A 17609-nucleotide genomic window follows, 5' to 3' on the forward strand; every position below is an offset into this window, starting at 1 on the left:
ATTAGTTGGAGAAAGAAGAAAAGTTCTTTAGCCTGGATAAATTTGAAATTATGATTAGGCAATGGCTCAGAGAATAAGAATGAGAAATTAAAAATAAGGGCAGATACTGGTTATCCAGACCTAAAGTAAATGTTTTCCTGAAGACATTCTTAAGATGATTTTGGATCACAGTGAAGTATGCTTGTTAAGAAAAACACGTTGGTGTGTAAGCTTTCAAATGTGTTTTAGAAATTGCTAGCTCTTAATATACATTTGAAAACCTTGGTAGGAAGGACTGCTGAAAGGGTATCTACCCATTGAGAACATCCCTTACTGAAAACATTCCAGACTGATGAGGAGTCATTAGTTGTGTAGCATACAAGAAGAATCAGATGAGTTTGAGCAGTTTTGAGAAAGCTGAGGCTGGGAAATAGACTTGAGAGTTTTGTCAAGTCATTGCACCATCACCTCGTTAGAACACGGAGGAAGACCACAATGTTGAGGATCAGTAGCATGACATGTGGTAGATCTGGGCTTTCTATGCCCCTGTTTTTTTGCTGTCTGTTTTCATCGCTCTGGTTTGTGCACCAGTTCTGCTGGAGACAACTTCCACTGGCTGCAATCCCAGTTCTTTTTGGATTGTCTTGCCCATAACAGCCCCTTAAGGATAAATTTCCGCCCCAAGTTGGAGAAGGGCATCCATTGGAGAGTCAGTGTCCTCATGGGAAAAAAAAAAATATAATAAATTAATTCTGCAATAGAAGGGACTGTACTGCATACTCCACAGATTTTAAGAAGGGAAACCGAAGAGGAAGATGAGGAAGTGGCAGGAGGAGTCTTAGAACTCACCTGAAGAATTAAACATGGAATTAATTATTAAAAATGGAAGGTTTTTAATTCTGCCTTCCTAGACTCTCAGGTGTTAAGAGAAGAGACAAAGTTTTTTGGTATTCCAGAAAAGGTCCATAGTTGAAAAGGTTTCCAATTTATCTGCAAAGGTCTTGCATATAACCAGAGAAAATTATTTTTCTTTCATCTTCTGTGACATTCATGTTAGTGCTAATATGCTAAAAATAACAAATAATTCTTGGAATGACATGTAAACCATTTCTTAACTGACATCTCTTAGCTGTTTTGCTGATGGATGTTCCAAAGGTCTTAGAATGATTCTGATCAAGGAATCCAAATAAGTAAACTTAAGTGCAGAAGCAATCTTGGATAGCAACAGGAGTCTCTCTTAATGGTTGTTGTGTAATTCAAACCCCAGCAGTTCCTTTCATACTTGAAAGGACATTTATTCTCTTAATTTCGATAAGAGCACATCTCAAATACAAGCAGTACAGTTCAGATTTAGAAAGCAAATAAATCTCAGTATGTTTTATATTTCCGTTTTCTTTTCCGATTCCTTCTTTTGATGAAGCACCTGAACTTGGATGTTATTTTCCATGGCAATATCTTTCAACATTTCAGTTGCTGAAACATACTTAGTTGGTGGGGAGAACAATTCCTGAAACAGTCAGTACGTTCTGTGCTATTTTCTTGGAAAGTAAAAAGACTAAGTTGTAGTGGAATGGTGTTCGTTAGTTGTTTGGTTTTTATGGAAAAGCACTTGAATATTTTTCAAGATTAACTTTTTCTTTCCTAGTTTCTGCAAGAACTGGTTCAAAAAACCTGAATTGCCACTGTTTTTTTTTAAGGGAGAAATATGTTGTGTACTCTTTGAATCTTAAAGGCTTATGTGTAAGAGGAGGGAAAGAACATGGTGATCTAGAATAAATTCTTACCTGAAACTTGCTTGCCAAGACTGACCTTACGCTTTATTACACTAAGTGTGCTACCAAAAATTTTACCAAATATCCTGGCTTCGGCAGGCTCTTTATAGCTTACGTATTGGAGAGATAATGGCTGTCATTAAGCATTTTATTTGTGATCTTAATAACATGTTGGTTTCAAACAACTTCAGAGATGCTTTTAGGTAAGAACACCAAACACCAGAGCACTACTGACAAGTCTGAACAGCTAGTTTGTATTTATATAAAGAAAAGTGCCAAAATATGTGTTGTTTGTCCCAAGAAAAGAGTAATAATTATATGAAGTTAATATATTTTAAGAAAAGCCTATGCTACAGTGTATAAATGAAGTCAACTGACTGAATTTAAGATAGTTAAATGTTACCAACATATTTTGAGGTTTTGTTGTGCCTTTACACAGTGCAGTTCTATAATAACAAAAATAAGTTAACCTAGTTTTGCAATTAAAAGATTATGCAGGAAACTGTGAATTTTGAATACTTAATCATGTTCAAAAAGGATATTTATTTCAGAGGAAGAGTGGATTAAGTTGAGATTTCAGAAAATTATTTTGTGAGAAAATTGCTTTGTAAAAGCATTTGAGTTTCCACATGCAGTTAAGACAAAGCTTTGTAATCATGAGTTACAGGAAAATTAACCTTTGTTAGTTTCAGTATGCGTTCTTAGTTACTGTATCTTTAGATTCCACAGTTAAGATTAAGTGGGATTATTTTTGCAAACCTGATTTTTTTTACTTTTCACTGTCAAGTTTCCTCTCTATCAACACACCCAAAAAGTTGATGAAAATTGGGTTCCTGGCATATTTACAGTAATAATCTAAATTTTGATAAATTAGTTTTAACAACTGCTGGTTGTGTTTTATTAACTTACATGGATTGTTTTAATCCTAAAAATATAAAACTCATTCCTTTTAGAACTGTTCCACTGGGATCTGATCAGATTCTTCTACGAGGAGCTCAGCTGAGAAATACTCAGTGGGTTCATGGGATAGTTGTCTATACAGGACATGACACAAAACTTATGCAGGTTTGTCATTTGGATTTTTTCTAAATTATCTTGTAAACCATCACACAGCACAGAAAATCCTTTCAGAAAATATGGCTGGATTCAATATATTAGTTACAATGTTAGTAATAGAGCCTCTCCTATTCTATTCTATTCTATTCTATTTTGTAACTTGTGTTTTGAAAACTATTTTATTAGCAAGTTTGATCATTATAGTTTGCCTGTTCATCTTCTTTTATTTTTGACTGCTCCTAAAACTGTCCTCTTGTGGCCCTTTCTTTCAAGTACAAAGGTAAGCATTCTTGTCAGAAAACAAAGTAAAACTTTATGTTCAAAATGAGGAGAGAAGAGAACCATTCTCACATTATGAAAATACTTTTCCTAGTGCTGTTTGAATTACCAAATTGAGATGCATTTGTTGAGAAAAAAAGAATGCTTTCAAATTGGTCATGCATGTCTTCTTTATTGCTTTTCTGATTTGTAGAACAGTTATTTGGAAAAGCTTGATTGTTGGCATTAGCAATCGTCTTCCATAGCACTGATAGGTATATGCACATTAATTTTTAGTGTTTAGTCTTAGCTGTTGCTGTTATGAGTGTTCTGTGTGAAAGTTTAAACTGCTTGTGACACAAATCTAAAGCCCTAATTCATGGACTTATAAGCTGGTTTGGGTTTTTTTTTTGCTATTTATAATAATAATGAATTTGGGAGAATATTTAGAAAAGGGTGCAGTAACATGTAATTTGAAAAGTGAATGTGTGTGTATGTACCTGTTCTAATATTTAATAGCCAATGTTGTTTCTCTTTTGCAGAATTCAACAAGTCCACCTCTTAAAATGTCGAATGTGGAACGAATTACAAATATTCAGATTTTGATACTGTTCTGCATCCTTATTGCCATGTCTTTGATCTGCTCTATTGGTTCAGCTATATGGAATCGAAGCCATACTGGAAGAGACTGGTATATTGATCTAAATTGTAAGATGTAAAATAATATATTCATATTTTAATGTACAGTTGTCTTTCATTTTTGGGAAAAAGGATTGTTATAAGCCTGTACACAGTGTGCGTTTTGTCGGTCTTTTTTTATTGGTTGTTGACTAAAGTTATTAGGCCAGGTGTGTCACAGCAAGTAGAACATTTACTTTACTGTGCCATCTGAGCTTTGGCTAATTTCAGTAAGGAGAGCTTGGTTTGCCTCTGCGTCTCTGCAGCTTAGTAAGGTCTGTATCAGCATTCCACTAGCATAAACTTTCAGCTTTCTAGACATCAGTCTAAACCCATTTTCAGGCATTACTGATGGATTGAATTTAAAACTAGAGTGACTTTTCTGAATTTTAAACTCCCTCATCCCAGGACACGAACCTGTGGCGTAAAAATTTTTACTAGATGAAGATCTAACTAAATATTGGCTGCCAATGTCAGATCTCAGCAGACTGCTCCTAAAGAAGATAAAATTGGCACAAAAGTTCTCATTTAACATAGAACACTGGGCAGCTGTACTCATGGTGGATGGTGAGGCAACATGATGTTATGTGGGCCTTCATGGCAGCATGCAACAAATTGGCATAATTTCATCTTCAAGGAGGGAACTAGATTTAAAGGAAGTTTTCATAAATGTATGTTGTGATCAATTATTCACGTTTTCAGAATTTGGTATGCTGGGTGTAGAGCCTTCTTTACTGAGGCAGTAGAACCAGAACTAGACTTCCTGCTCCTGAAACAACAGTATCTTGAATACAAAGCTATTGAATGTAGTCATCAAAGTAGGGATTATGGGGTGATTTTGTCAGTTTTAAAAGGAAAGTTTTAGAATTTTGCTTTGAAGGCACTCTGCTAAAGTTTGTTTTGAACAAAACAGCTATCTGCATTTACCATGAATTTGTATTTATTGAGAACCTTGCATCTCTTCTTTTTGATGCTGAGGAAGAAACTTTTTAAAATGAAAAGGAAGAAACTTAACTTTTGAGTTTCCATCTTGAGGTAGAAAAAAGTTAAATCAGTACTGAAATATTGACAGTTTTCAATAATATAAACATATGGCATTAGATGTGCTTAATAATTCATTATTTTTCATCTGATTCTTCTTTTCAGTGCTTTTTTTTTCTTCCTGGAAAATGTGGAACTTTTCAGAATGTGGTGGTTAGCACAGTAGTCAAGCCGTTCCGAATATTTTATTTTTTTTTTTATTCTTGCAAAAAGAGATATGAAAATAGCAGCCATCGATATTTTGTGTGTTTATCAAGTGATTGTCCTTGTCAGTTTATTTTCTGATATATGCACCATGATTAAATGAAATGGTGTTGGTATTTTGTAAGGTATGTCCCTTAAGGCTGCATTAAGCTCATAGTTGTTCTTGTACCATATACTTTTAATATCTAGGAAGCAAGTTATTCCCCTTTCCTTTCAGTTATTCAATTTTTATGTAGTAGTGAAACAGGCAGCAGTAGGTATGAAATTTCATTTAATATCGGTAGTTGTTAATAAGACTACCAACTTCATGGTGAGTATAGATCCTTGGTCTTTAGACTTGTACTTCATTTGATGCTGGAACTGGTATTAATGAAAGTAACCAGAACCTGTTTTCATGGATCTTAGAGTAACAACCAGATCCACATTCCATAGGCATTGGAAGCCGGTCTGAGGCTGTTTGTCTTTGAGAGATCTCTAGACAAATCAAGGAAGCTACATCTTTTACTGCACTGGAGAGCAGACTGCTATTTCCCAGCCACATCTTCTCCGAGATGCTACTACTAGAGTTACCTAAAACTTTAAAGGGAAAAAGTATGAAGCTTCTTGTTTTATATGTTAATATTGACATTTCCGGTTCTTTGAGAACTTTAGTTAGCAGCCCTAATTTCATCTCTTCATTTCATGTGATGTGAAGTAACCTTTTTCATAGTATTTTGCTAGGACGGGGTAGGGGAACAGGCAGGTGTTAGTAGGATATATATATTGAAAGGATATCTATATTTAAAGATTAGTCTTTCATAACTTAATACAAATAAACCAGTACATAAATAGGAAATAAACAATTCCCCCTTTAAAAATATAAAACTTTAAAATTAGAGCTTAGAATTTGGTTGCTATGTGTATGTATTCCCTATTCTTAAAATGTAGAAAAATAAGAAAAAGCAGGTAAGTTTGCTTTTCAAAAATCAGAGATGGCTAAGATGTCTAAATTTGAACTCCACTTTATAACAGACATCCTTAACTGTTATGAAGGTCCTATTTATATCTAAACAATATTATAATTAATGCTCAAGTTTCTTTTTAGACACAGAACATTTAAACAAAACAGCAGTTAATGCAATATTCTGAATAAACTATACATACATACTTGTAAGTATGGTCTCTAAATGTTTTCTGATTTGCTTTGTGTTTTGGCAGATGGTGGAGCAAGTAACTTTGGATTGAATTTTTTGACTTTCATCATTCTCTTCAATAATCTTATTCCAATCAGTTTGTTGGTTACGCTTGAAGTCGTTAAATTTATCCAGGCGTATTTCATAAATTGGGTAAATATTATTTTTACAATATGCATTTACTTCTAAAATCAAGTGGTTTACAAGCAAGTGAAATGATTGATTGCTTATCTGTGTACATATTTTTTCAGAGTTGTTCTTATCGTAGGTACTTAAGTATGCTGGTTTTATTTATTACTGAAATCTGAAAAGATCATTAAAAGTGGCTTGATTTAGTATTTTTATACCTGCACCAAATTGTTTTGGGGGCATCTTGTAATGTGCTTTGTACTTTCTTATTATTAATATTCAGGTCTCAGTTTCATCCAGAATGATCAGTAGGAAGTGTTCTTGCGGTCCAGTGGAGTTTCGTTCAGTTTCATTTTTTCTTTTTAAATGTAGCCTGTGTTTTGCAATTTTTTGAGATTTTTTTTTCCTTTGAGAACTTTCCCACCAGTACCATAGTTAAATGGGCTGGGTTTTTTTTGTACAAAGCCATTATCTGTTGTTACTATGTCTTGCAAAATGTATAAAGATCATTTTGGCATCCTTTTTTCTTTTTCTCCCCTTAATTAAAGGGGGTGGAAAAGTGTTTATTCTGTTTGTGGTGGGGTTGAGGTATTCTTAAAGCCATGTAGGTGCTTTTAACAGTATGTGTTCAGTTTTTTCTTTTTTTTTTTTCCCCAATGTAAATAATACCATGTAAGTAGATACCCTTCTGAACTCTTTAAACTGATTGTGTGATCAAATTTGTGAAGTAGCTCTGTGTGTGTGTGTGTGTGTGAGATATGATATCATACAAGTATAGATGAAAGTTCTTCTGCAATAGCAGGTGAAGTGTATGCTTTATTTTAAAAGTTCAGTCTTTCTGTGAGCACTCAACTGGTTTTCATTTCTCTTGTGGTCTAGAACAAATCATTGGCAATAAGAGAATGCATTAAAATTCTCCCTTTATGTTCTGTACTCTAAAATAAATATTCTGCTTGTTGCTAAATATTTTAGATTCATGAATACAACAGTTCTTCAGTAATAAAGATCACTGGAAATAATCAGAGTAAAATCTCAATCACATAGGTTTTTGTTTTAAAGGGGAAATCTGATTTCTGCTGAGGATTCTTGGAAGTGATCTGATTGTGTCTGTGGCTTCCTGTGTTGAAATAATCGCAAGTGGATAACTTGTATTCACGTTTGGTCTGCTCTTCTACATCTATCTTTCCTATTTATGTACTAGATTTTTTATAAGAAATTATGAAAACTAATTTTTAAAATATCTATATATACTATCTTTACCTGTAGGATACAGACATGCACTATGAACTTACAGACACTGCTGCAATGGCTCGAACTTCCAATCTCAATGAAGAACTTGGACAGGTAGAAAAAAGTTACTGTTTCTATCTCTGTGAAATTATTCATGTGATTTTTACAACCTAAATTGTTACAATAATGTGGGGATTTCTTTCAAAGACCATGAATCCTTTCCTTAATTTTTGTTTTCTTATTTCTGTTTTCTTGTCAGATATTTGTAAAAAAAAACTTTGCAGTCTATGGGAGTTAATTTTTTGAACCTGCTATTAAATGAAAAAACACTGCTTTATATATCAGTGTGCATGTGCTAACCACAGAAGGTGTAAGTGTATCATTAAAGTTGAAAAATCTGAGGAAATCTGAACATTGAGGTTGTCTGTGGCACAAAAATTCTGTGGAAAAAACGTGCTGATTTAATTGAACTGTATTACATGCGCAAGAATACATATTCTTGTATCTCCTAACATAGAATGTTTCATAACTAATTATTAAGTTTATTGAATGGGAATGTAAACATTGTTTTTAGCTTCCCCAAAACAATAAACAATAACGTAATTTTGGCCATGTAGCAAAGAAGTCTTGGGGACTAATGCATAAGAGATGAACCTTCTGGGAGAACAGTATCTGCAATTTAATATGTTCTAACAGCAGTCTACATAGAGGAAGAGAGGGACTGCCAGGTTTGAGAAGTATGTGTAGATAGCAAAAAAATGTTATTTTCTTCCTGACCTTAAAGGGGAGTACAATCTCATCTAGTGGGAAGAGACTGTTGAATCTTAGTTTTCCTTCTGTTTCACTTCACACAATCTATTTGTTTTTTCTCTCTGCCGTTACTCACATTCCCAGACACATGCCTTCGTTTTTACTTTGACATTTCTTGTCTTCATTTATTAAGTTTCTCATCAAAGTCTCCTTCATCACCAAGATCTAGTCAGGCTTGTTGGGATTTCCACTTTCACTTTTTTGACAGATACTTAATTTGAGCAGAGTTTTGTAGGAAGACTGAAGGAGTCTCTGCTAACAAAAAGAGTAAGTCTCCTCTGAAGTACATGAGGACTGCATATGATGAAGAGAAGGTTTCCCCCAAGAGGTCTTCAGATTTTCAAGACAGGCAAAACTTTGGTGTTGGAAATAGAGGTTGAATTTTCTTTAGCTGCAATTCCTGCTTGCACATTCTACCCGCATACAAAAAAAAAAAACAAAAAAAAACCCAAACAAACAAAAAAAAAGTTTTACCTATAAACCTGGTCTGGAAGATTTCTTCTAACTGCTGATTTGGCCAAGTTGTAATTCCTCAGAAACAGCATCTTTAAATAGGAGATAGTGAATAAATTTTTCTAACACATGGCCTTATTAGCTCCATCTGTAATGCAGTTAATTCCTAATTAAGAATACTGTGATTTATTATTTTTTTAATGAAAAATAAACTTTAATCAATTAAAAGTTAAGTTTACCTTTGACTAAGAGATCTTTTCCATCACAGACTACTTCACTTTTCCATAATTAACTTTTTTCTTAAGATTAAGTTTAAACTAAATTTAAGTATATCACAGATAAATGTATTTCAGCTTCAATTTTTAAAATACTGTGTTTTTTTCTGGAGAGTAAGTATTTATGACATAAGGGAAATAGGAGACCTGGAGTAGGTAGAAAGGAACGTATTTTCTTCTATTCCTGCAACTTGGGATTTCTAAACTGTGGTTATTTTACTAATGTTTTGACTTTAAGAATATATTTCCATGTCATAAGGAGGGGTTTAGGAAGGCTTATAGCTGTGTTTCTTTTACTATATTGCTTTCTGTCAGAATTTGAATATTTTATTATCAAAGCCGTTGGTCTTCGGTAGTTTCTTGCATTTCAACAATATGTGTAGTGAGGAATTGTTAAGTGTACACCTAGGCATTGAAGCAAGTTTAAGGTCCCTGACATCTCACTCGGTGTTTGAAACGAGTATCAAGTACATATTTATGTATGGTATTTTTTTCTGTAAACTGTGAAGAGTGCAGAACTTGTAAAAATCACAGAATCATAGAATCATAAAATGTATTGGGTTGGAAGGGACCTTTAAAAGTCATCTATTCCAACCCCCCTACAATAAGCAGGGATATCTCAAACTAGAACAGGTTGCTCAGAGCCCCTTCAAGCCTGACCTTGAATGTCTCCAGGGATGGGGCCTCCACCACCTCTCTAGGCAACCTGTTCCAGTGATCCACCACCCTCATATTAAAGAGCTTTTTCTTAAGGTCCAACCTAAGTCTACCCTTGTCTAGGTTAAAACCATTACCCCTTGTCCTGTTGTTGCCTGCTCACATGAGCAGGTCTTCCCCAGCCTTCTTACAGGCCCCTTTCAGGTATTGGAAGGTCTCTATGTGGTTCCCCTGGAGTCTTCTCTTCTTTAGGCTGAACAACTCCCTCAGCCTGTCTTCATAAGAGAGGTGCTCCAGCCCTCTGACCATTTTTGTGGCCCTCCTCTGGACACACTCCAACAGGTCCACATGCTTCTTGTGTTGAGGGCTCCAGAGCTGGACACAGAACTCGCAAGTGAGGTCTCACCAGGGCAGAGTAGAGGGGCAGAATCACTTATCTCCATCTGCTGGCCACACTGCGTTTGATGCAGCCCAGGATGAGGTTGGCCTTCTGGGCTGCAGCTGCACATTGCTGGCTCATGTCCAGCTTTTGATCCACTAGTACTCCCAGGTCTTTTTCCACAGGGCTGCTCTCTAGCACACTCAACATACTTAGTGTGTTGATAGTCATGAATTGTACTAAGTACGTAAAAAAAAAACTGCTGAATGTTATTGTCTAATTAATTTTTTCTTTCATTTAGGTCAAATACATATTTTCTGACAAAACAGGTACCTTAACATGCAATGTCATGCAATTTAAGAAGTGTACTGTGGCTGGGGTTGCTTATGGGTAGGTGTTTTTATATGCTTTTCTTTATCTGTGTGCCTATCTTTTCCTCTGTCTGTCTGTAAATATGTACCCATACATTAATACTGCAGTTAAAACAGAAGTATGCCTGGCAACATATACAATTAGGAGTCAGTTTGTTTGTGACTATAAAATTTTACTTGTAAGAAATACCATCACTCCATTTGTGACATCTCTTTTTGCAAAGAGGAACAAAAATAAAGTTTAGATACCAAAGGTTAATTGCTGTAATGCAGCTTCAGTGTGCATGGTTTTTTCTGTCACTCAGTCTGTTAAAATGTTGTTAGTACACAAAAAAAAGGCTTCCCTCATACTTGCAAAGACTTGTATTGTTGCTTATGCTTTGTTTTTTATATAGGCACATGTTCTTGCGCTAAATGATATTCAGGATGAAAAATAATTTTAATTACAATCCTGTAGCATGATCTATAGTACTGTAGCCACCATCCAAATGGCTTTTGTGGAAACTGTTAAAGGGACATAACTGCAAATATTAATGTTGCTATCAAGAAAACTCTCAAAATAAATGCAAACAAAGCATTTTACTATATTTGTCAGCAGTTGCAGCCAACTCCTCCAAAAGAGTTTGTAAAAGCCTCAAGCTTCTAAGACTGTTCGCTTAAAAAAAATACCTGAGAGCAATAAAGAAAAAAACCTACATTGTAAATGACAGTGTGGATTATCAGTATGGGAGATGCTGGACCTGGGCTGATCTCAGCACTGAGTAGCAGATAATGCAACACCTGTAGAACTGGGCAGACCAGGCAGAGCTTATGAAATTAAGCATTGGACTTGTGCTAAAGGTGATGATACAGCTTTTGTGGCTTCATTATTTGGATCCCTTTGAAAATCCTAATTTTTAGAAGTGTAATCTAGGCTTTGTGTTTTTTCAAAACTTAGATCCTGAATGCATTAACCATAATGATGAATTTTTTATTACAATTGTAATAAAATACAGTTCTAACCCTGATATTTCAAATAAGTATATAAACATGCATTTATATATATATACACATAGGGCTCAGCTTCGACCACATGAGCTGTTTTTATAACTTCAGAGAAACTACTCTGAACTGTTTTCATATTCTTTGTATAGCAATTTTTTAAGATTAAAAAAAAGTTAATGGCTCTTAAAATCAGAATTTGGTAATAATTTCATTACACATATTAATCTGAAATTGATATAGCACAAATTCTAAAATTTGTCCTTTATGAAACCTAGGTGTGAATGTATTTTTTTTAGAACAAAATTACCTGATTTTTATTGCCATGCTTCCCAGCTCCCATCCACCCCATTTTGAAAAGGCATAGAAGGATTTTCTGATGAGCATTACAGTTTAGAAAGCAGAGTTTCTGTTCACAGTGAATACCCAGTACAGCATCTCTCATAGCTACTCAGAGAACAGTTGGTCAGACTTTCTGTATTGATGCAAATAAGAATTTGGGAACACAGAAAAGAGTAAAAGTGACTGTTCCATTTCTCATGCCTCTTCTTTCTAAGTGTGTTAAAAATTGTTGATATATGACCTGTGTCAGCACAGGGCAGAGTCCTTTGTGTGCTATGGCTAGCTTTGTTCATCAGCATTTTGTGAATTCTGCTAGATGAGCTGTGTTAGTGTGGCTTCAGATAATTAAAAAACTACCTTTTGTTTAATGAGAAACTGTAACAATGTATGTATACTAAAATATAAAGCAAGATTTAAAATATAAAGCAAATGCTTCTGTAGCTGCTGGTATGAGTGAGCAAGTAGACAAGCTTCTAGTTGAACAAAAGTGTTCATTTATAGTTTATGAAGCCTCAAGAGAAATTTTGTGATATTTTATTGTTATTTAGGCATCAGAATACTTGGTTGAAATACCTTTAAAACTTCTTTCAGTAATTTAATTTCATTCACTGATTTCATTTTTATACATGATCACTTTTTTTAGCCATTGTGATTCTTTTTCCTCTCTGTTTCTATTCTTGTCTTACTTCTTGTGCAGCCATTGTCCTGAGCCTGAGGACTATAGTGTTCCTTCAGATGATTGGTAAGCTCTAAAAATCATTTGGTATGTGGTGTTTGCTGAAGATTCAAGCCTAAAGCCAGGGAGCAAGATTTTTAGGAACAGAGCTACATGTGAGACTTTTTTACTCAAGAGTTATATTAGCTTCAAATTGATGCAGACTGACAGTCTTGCACAAATACATGCCATCAGAATTCTACAGCCTTGGGTTGTGAAGTCTAGAATAGACTTGCTAGTAGGGTCACTGAGGTATCATGTGGTTATTCTACTGGTATCCTGTTCAATTCAGTATCTCTTCAGGGAGGGGAAGTTTTGTCATTTACTAAGGTAGTTGGTATTACAGTAAGTTTGATTCTGCTGTTACTTAATAACAGTAATGATCTCTGTTTCAGAAAAAAACCCACTGTATTTGAGTTTGAAAAACATGTAATAAGTTATTGTTAATGTTTTACTTCCTATAGATAACTTTTAAATATTAGCACTGCCTAGATCTTAGCCTAAACCGAGGTTAAAGCACCCAAATACATTTGGGGCCAACCTTCATCTCCTAACAGAGACAACAGGAAAGGCCGTCCTAGCTTTCTTTCTGCTGCTGTCAGCATGATGCCTTGTATTTCTTCATCATTCTTTCTTAAACTGCAGTACTGTTCAAAATAGGCTCAGATAGGTCAGGGAAAAAAATGTTATTTACAGTTTTTAAATCAGCACTGTTGTATTTGAATGTCACAACAGGATATGTCAGACAAAACTGTAATGTGTTGTCATGCTTAAAAAGAAATAAGGCTGGTTTTGACTAATACACATCAAAATCATTATAAGAACATCTGAAATGGATAAACTGATGCCTGAGTAGTAGTTAAAAAAACAGCAAACCAACAGTACCTTTCTTTTATAAGGTATTTTATATTTTAGAAGGTATTTATATTTCTTAACATCCTGTAAATTCCTGTAAAATAAGATGCTTAAGAAAAAAATGTGTTTGTAAATCTATTGTAATTAACAGAATGTGATTATGACAGTAACTCTTCTAGTCCTAGAATGTCAAATGTACTGAATTCCAAGTTGTTTAAGCCTTTGTTTTTTGTATTAGAAAGAATTGTTTTCCAGTTCACACAACATATGCATGCAAATATTTTTCCTTTTGTTAGCACTGAGTCTGGAAAATATCTTGAAGTCTTTCTGTCAGAAAGCTTTAAGCAAATACAATTTTAAACGAAGTGTAGACTCCAAACAAATTTTAATGTATCTGAAGTTGTTAACATTTGTCACTTCAAAATCTGTTTGCTTTGCATTAAAAAAAAAAAAATCTTGGTGAATGAGGATGCTTCAAATTTCTGACTCTCATAATAGGTTTTTAGAAAAAATAGTTCTTGAGTGTTTATAGGGAGGAGGCACTGCCACTTTTTATTTGTTCATGGTATTGCAGGACTAAAACAGCTCACTTTTGATTTTCATAGAGAATATTTAGATTGCCTTCAGTGTGTATGGTTTATCCTTCATGTTAAATCACTGAATTCACTGTTTAGTCTCTTCTAAGATTATGCGATCCAAGTCAAGATACAAAATAAATGAAAAACACACCACTTTTCATCAGCTGGGTTCGTTTTTGGGACTGTTGTTTCAATGAGATTCAAACTCAACTGGATTGTCGTAATACTCTGCAGTCAGCTACTGTAATGAGTTTCCCTAGAAGCATGTAGGTTTTTGAGTTGTCAACTTCAACCTGAAGACTTGTGCAACAAGTGAAATTTGTGCAACAAGTGAAATTTGTGCAACTCGTGAAACAAGTACTTTTCACTTCATTTTCTCACAATATGTGATTGCAGCCTTCATTGTAACAGCTACAAACCAAAATTTTTGTTTGACCTTAGCACAGTAGTGTGGATGATTTGTATATGAATTGTTAAGAAGATGCTAATGAAGATCTCTTAATTATTTCTAGGCAAGGTTCACAAAATGGAGAAGAAAAAACATTTAGTGACTCATCATTACTGGAGAATCTTCAAAGCAATCACGTAAGTTATAGAAAAACAATTACCATTGTTATGTGAAATCAAACCAGTGCTTTCAGTAAGTTAAAGTCCTTTGAGGGAAAAGAAAGAAACTGTGTGTTTACACAAATTCAGCATGGCTGCATGAATACTTCTGTCATTGTTTCTGATATACGTTAATTAGATACAGCCTTTTTTTGTTGTTGTTGCCTCTTTTTTTTTTTTCTTTTTTTCATTCAGATGAGTCTGAAATATAATAATCTTAAGTTCTTCATTCTGTGGATGTTTTAACATTAGTCATGCTGTTTGTATGGTGTCATGACATTCATGAAAACTTCCAGGACCCATCTTGTTAACTTACTTCCTGACATGACTTAGTATTTCTGTGTCCAGGCTTAGACAAGAGTCAGGAATTGACCGTATACATTGGTATTGTGCACATGCTTCCATGAGGTTAGGTCATCAGTTCAGATGGTGAAATGAAACAAGTGTTCTAGAGTCTGATGTTTGCCCCAATGAGACAATACATTTTGCAGAAAGTTAATTGCTTAGTTTGTGATTTGACTTGAGTGTTGGTACCATTGTTACCATTTTCTGCTTGTCATTTATAACAAGAAATGTTTTTGCCTGGCCATGACCAAGAACACCTACGTTAAATAATGTGACTGTTCTCTCTTTGAAGAGTGTGAAAAAATTACGTTCTTCTTTCTTTAAATGTTGTGTTTCCAGGAGGATGATTTCAGGGTACCTGGCAGACAGTGAAGTATTTTGTTCCTGCAAATGCAAGTCTTCAGTGCTAGACATCCAAGTGTAACTCTCAAGTGTATCTAAAGCAGAATGGGCTCTTAATTGCACAGGCCATTTTTATTCTCAGTGCTAGTAACAAAGACTGCTTGGAAGAGGTTTTGTCCTGTTACTACTGCTGTCTAGAGAATCCTTGGTGTGCAAGTGATTGAATCTCAAAAGTTTTTATGGTAGATATCTAGTATAAAGTATATACATAATTTATATAAATATGCTTTTATATATATATATATAAAATATATATATAGGGTATATATATATAGGGTGTGTATATACATATATAGAGAGTATATATATACACCTATATATAGGGTGTGTGTATATATATATAGGGTACCCTATATATAGGGTGTGTATATATATATATATGTATGTGTGTGTGTATATATATATATATATATACACACCCTATATATAGGGTACCCTATATATATATACACACACCCTATATATAGGGTGTGTATATACATATATAGAGAGTATATATATACACCTATATATAGGGTGTGTGTATATATATATAGGGTACCCTATATATAGGGTGTGTATATATATATATATATGTATGTGTGTGTATATATATATATATATATACCCTATATATCTCTCTCTCTCTCTCTCATATATATATATATATATACACACTTATAGTGTGTGTATATATAGCCTGAGCATACAGGCTATAAAAATGCATTTGCATACATGTTGAAGTTAAAATTTCAGACACATTCAAAGAGAGGTTTCACACCACTGTATGTCAACTGTATTCTGAAATGCTTTGGAAAGGAATCTGTATTTTACCTTCTGAATACATATTAGACAAGGATCTGTGGGCCCTCAGTGGAAGATGGGAACCTGCTCTTCTTAGTTTCTGCACTATTGAATTAAGTCAGATTTTCAGTTATTATTGTATTTTATAGAGTTACTGTAATGTTATCTTAATTGTTAACATTCTTCATCTGCTACTAACCTGAAATACTATAAATACTCCACAAAAAAACTCAGTTGAGGTGACAGTTGCTTTGAGCTTATTTAAGGGGAACACTGGTTTTTCTTTTGAACCATTCAAGAGTTAGTTCATGAATTCTCAGATTTCCATTTTACTAATAGGGTTTTTAGCTCTATTCATCAAAACAATAAACTGTTTTGCTTAGGTACACTCTTTTCCCCTCTTTTGGCTAAATAATTTACAATTAATTCAGCACTGTAGACTGTGAAGTGCCTGAGACACTTACCAAAATGTCTTCATTGTAAAGCTGTGTGCCTGACCTTGCAGCTTTTTTCACATGATTTTCTGGTTCAGTTGCTTTATCTTTCTAAAGGTTCTTAAAGAGAATTGTCAAATATATTATTAGATATAAGTAATATAAAAGGGAATATTTTTAATATAGAAGATGACATCCAAAGAGACTTCAGTGAGCAAAGTAAAATTCTTTCAATAGAGTGTTCAGGCTTACCTTCTGTATAAAATGCTTATTTGAATTATTTTGTGTTTCTGGTCATCTGCTTTTGGTTGTTACGATAGCAAATGCCACTACATTCTATATATAGCTGGTGTTGAAGTACAGCAGCAATAGTTACTCTGCATGCTGAAATTAGTAAAGGTAATGTCTGTTGTGTTTAGTTGCTGATTATTTTTAAAGAGAGGAAAACATTTACGTGAAACCTCCTATGCTCCAGCTTTCACTCCTTGCCCCTTGTCCTATAATTGGACAACACTGAGAAGAGCATACATGATTAATTACTCCCTGACTTTTTTTTCTTTTTAGCCAACTGCACCTATAATATGTGAGTTTTTGACAATGATGGCAGTGTGTCATACAGCAGTTCCAGAACGAGAAGGTGATAAAATTATATATCAAGCAGCATCTCCAGGTGAGACTCAGATTGCTTCAATGTAAAGTGTTCCGTCAACAAGCAAATCTTATTCCAAGTTCATTGGTTTTTGAAGCATCTTACAAAATTAAAAAATAAAATATATTCCTCCAAAAAATAATTGGTGTCAGCTGAAGTCAGTTTTGTCAATACAGCATTTGGACTTCCCGAGCAAAAGGTGATTGACAGCTCTCCTGAAGTTTGGAAGTGTGAAAGGAGCTGCTCCAATGCAGGTAGAAATCAAACCAGCAGACAAACTGATGTCCTTGCTTGTGAACCTGTTCTGTACTTTGTAACCATGGTATTGATTTAGAACAGAGGCTGTTTGTAATAAAAAAATGTAAAATATTTTTAATAGGATAGAAGTCGTGATAACCTCTACTAGAGAGTGAGAAAGGATTATAGTACAGAAGATCTGGTTCAAGCCTGCTGTG

At 34.3% G+C, this 17609-nt stretch overlaps 1 protein-coding gene across 3 annotated transcripts in view; it reads left to right on the forward strand.

Annotated features, from left to right (window-relative positions):
* Positions 1–17609, forward strand: part of ATP8A1 (ATPase phospholipid transporting 8A1) — a 118225-nt gene that overhangs the window by 29169 nt on the left and 71447 nt on the right. For 2 of the 3 annotated variants that reach the window (XM_051617432.1, XM_051617430.1), the window contains exons 10-17: positions 2705–2816; positions 3608–3773; positions 6186–6313; positions 7556–7633; positions 10395–10483; positions 12485–12529; positions 14448–14520; positions 17070–17175. In XM_051617432.1, coding sequence (XP_051473392.1) covers positions 2705–2816; positions 3608–3773; positions 6186–6313; positions 7556–7633; positions 10395–10483; positions 12485–12529; positions 14448–14520; positions 17070–17175 — 797 coding nt within the window. The remainder of the gene's footprint in view (positions 1–2704; positions 2817–3607; positions 3774–6185; positions 6314–7555; positions 7634–10394; positions 10484–12484; positions 12530–14447; positions 14521–17069; positions 17176–17609) is intronic. The other variant, XM_051617431.1, reaches the window with a different exon arrangement.

The sequence above is a fragment of the Apus apus genome, chromosome 4, assembly GCF_020740795.1.
Source record: "Apus apus isolate bApuApu2 chromosome 4, bApuApu2.pri.cur, whole genome shotgun sequence".
In the NCBI taxonomy this organism is placed as follows: domain Eukaryota; kingdom Metazoa; phylum Chordata; class Aves; order Apodiformes; family Apodidae; genus Apus; species Apus apus.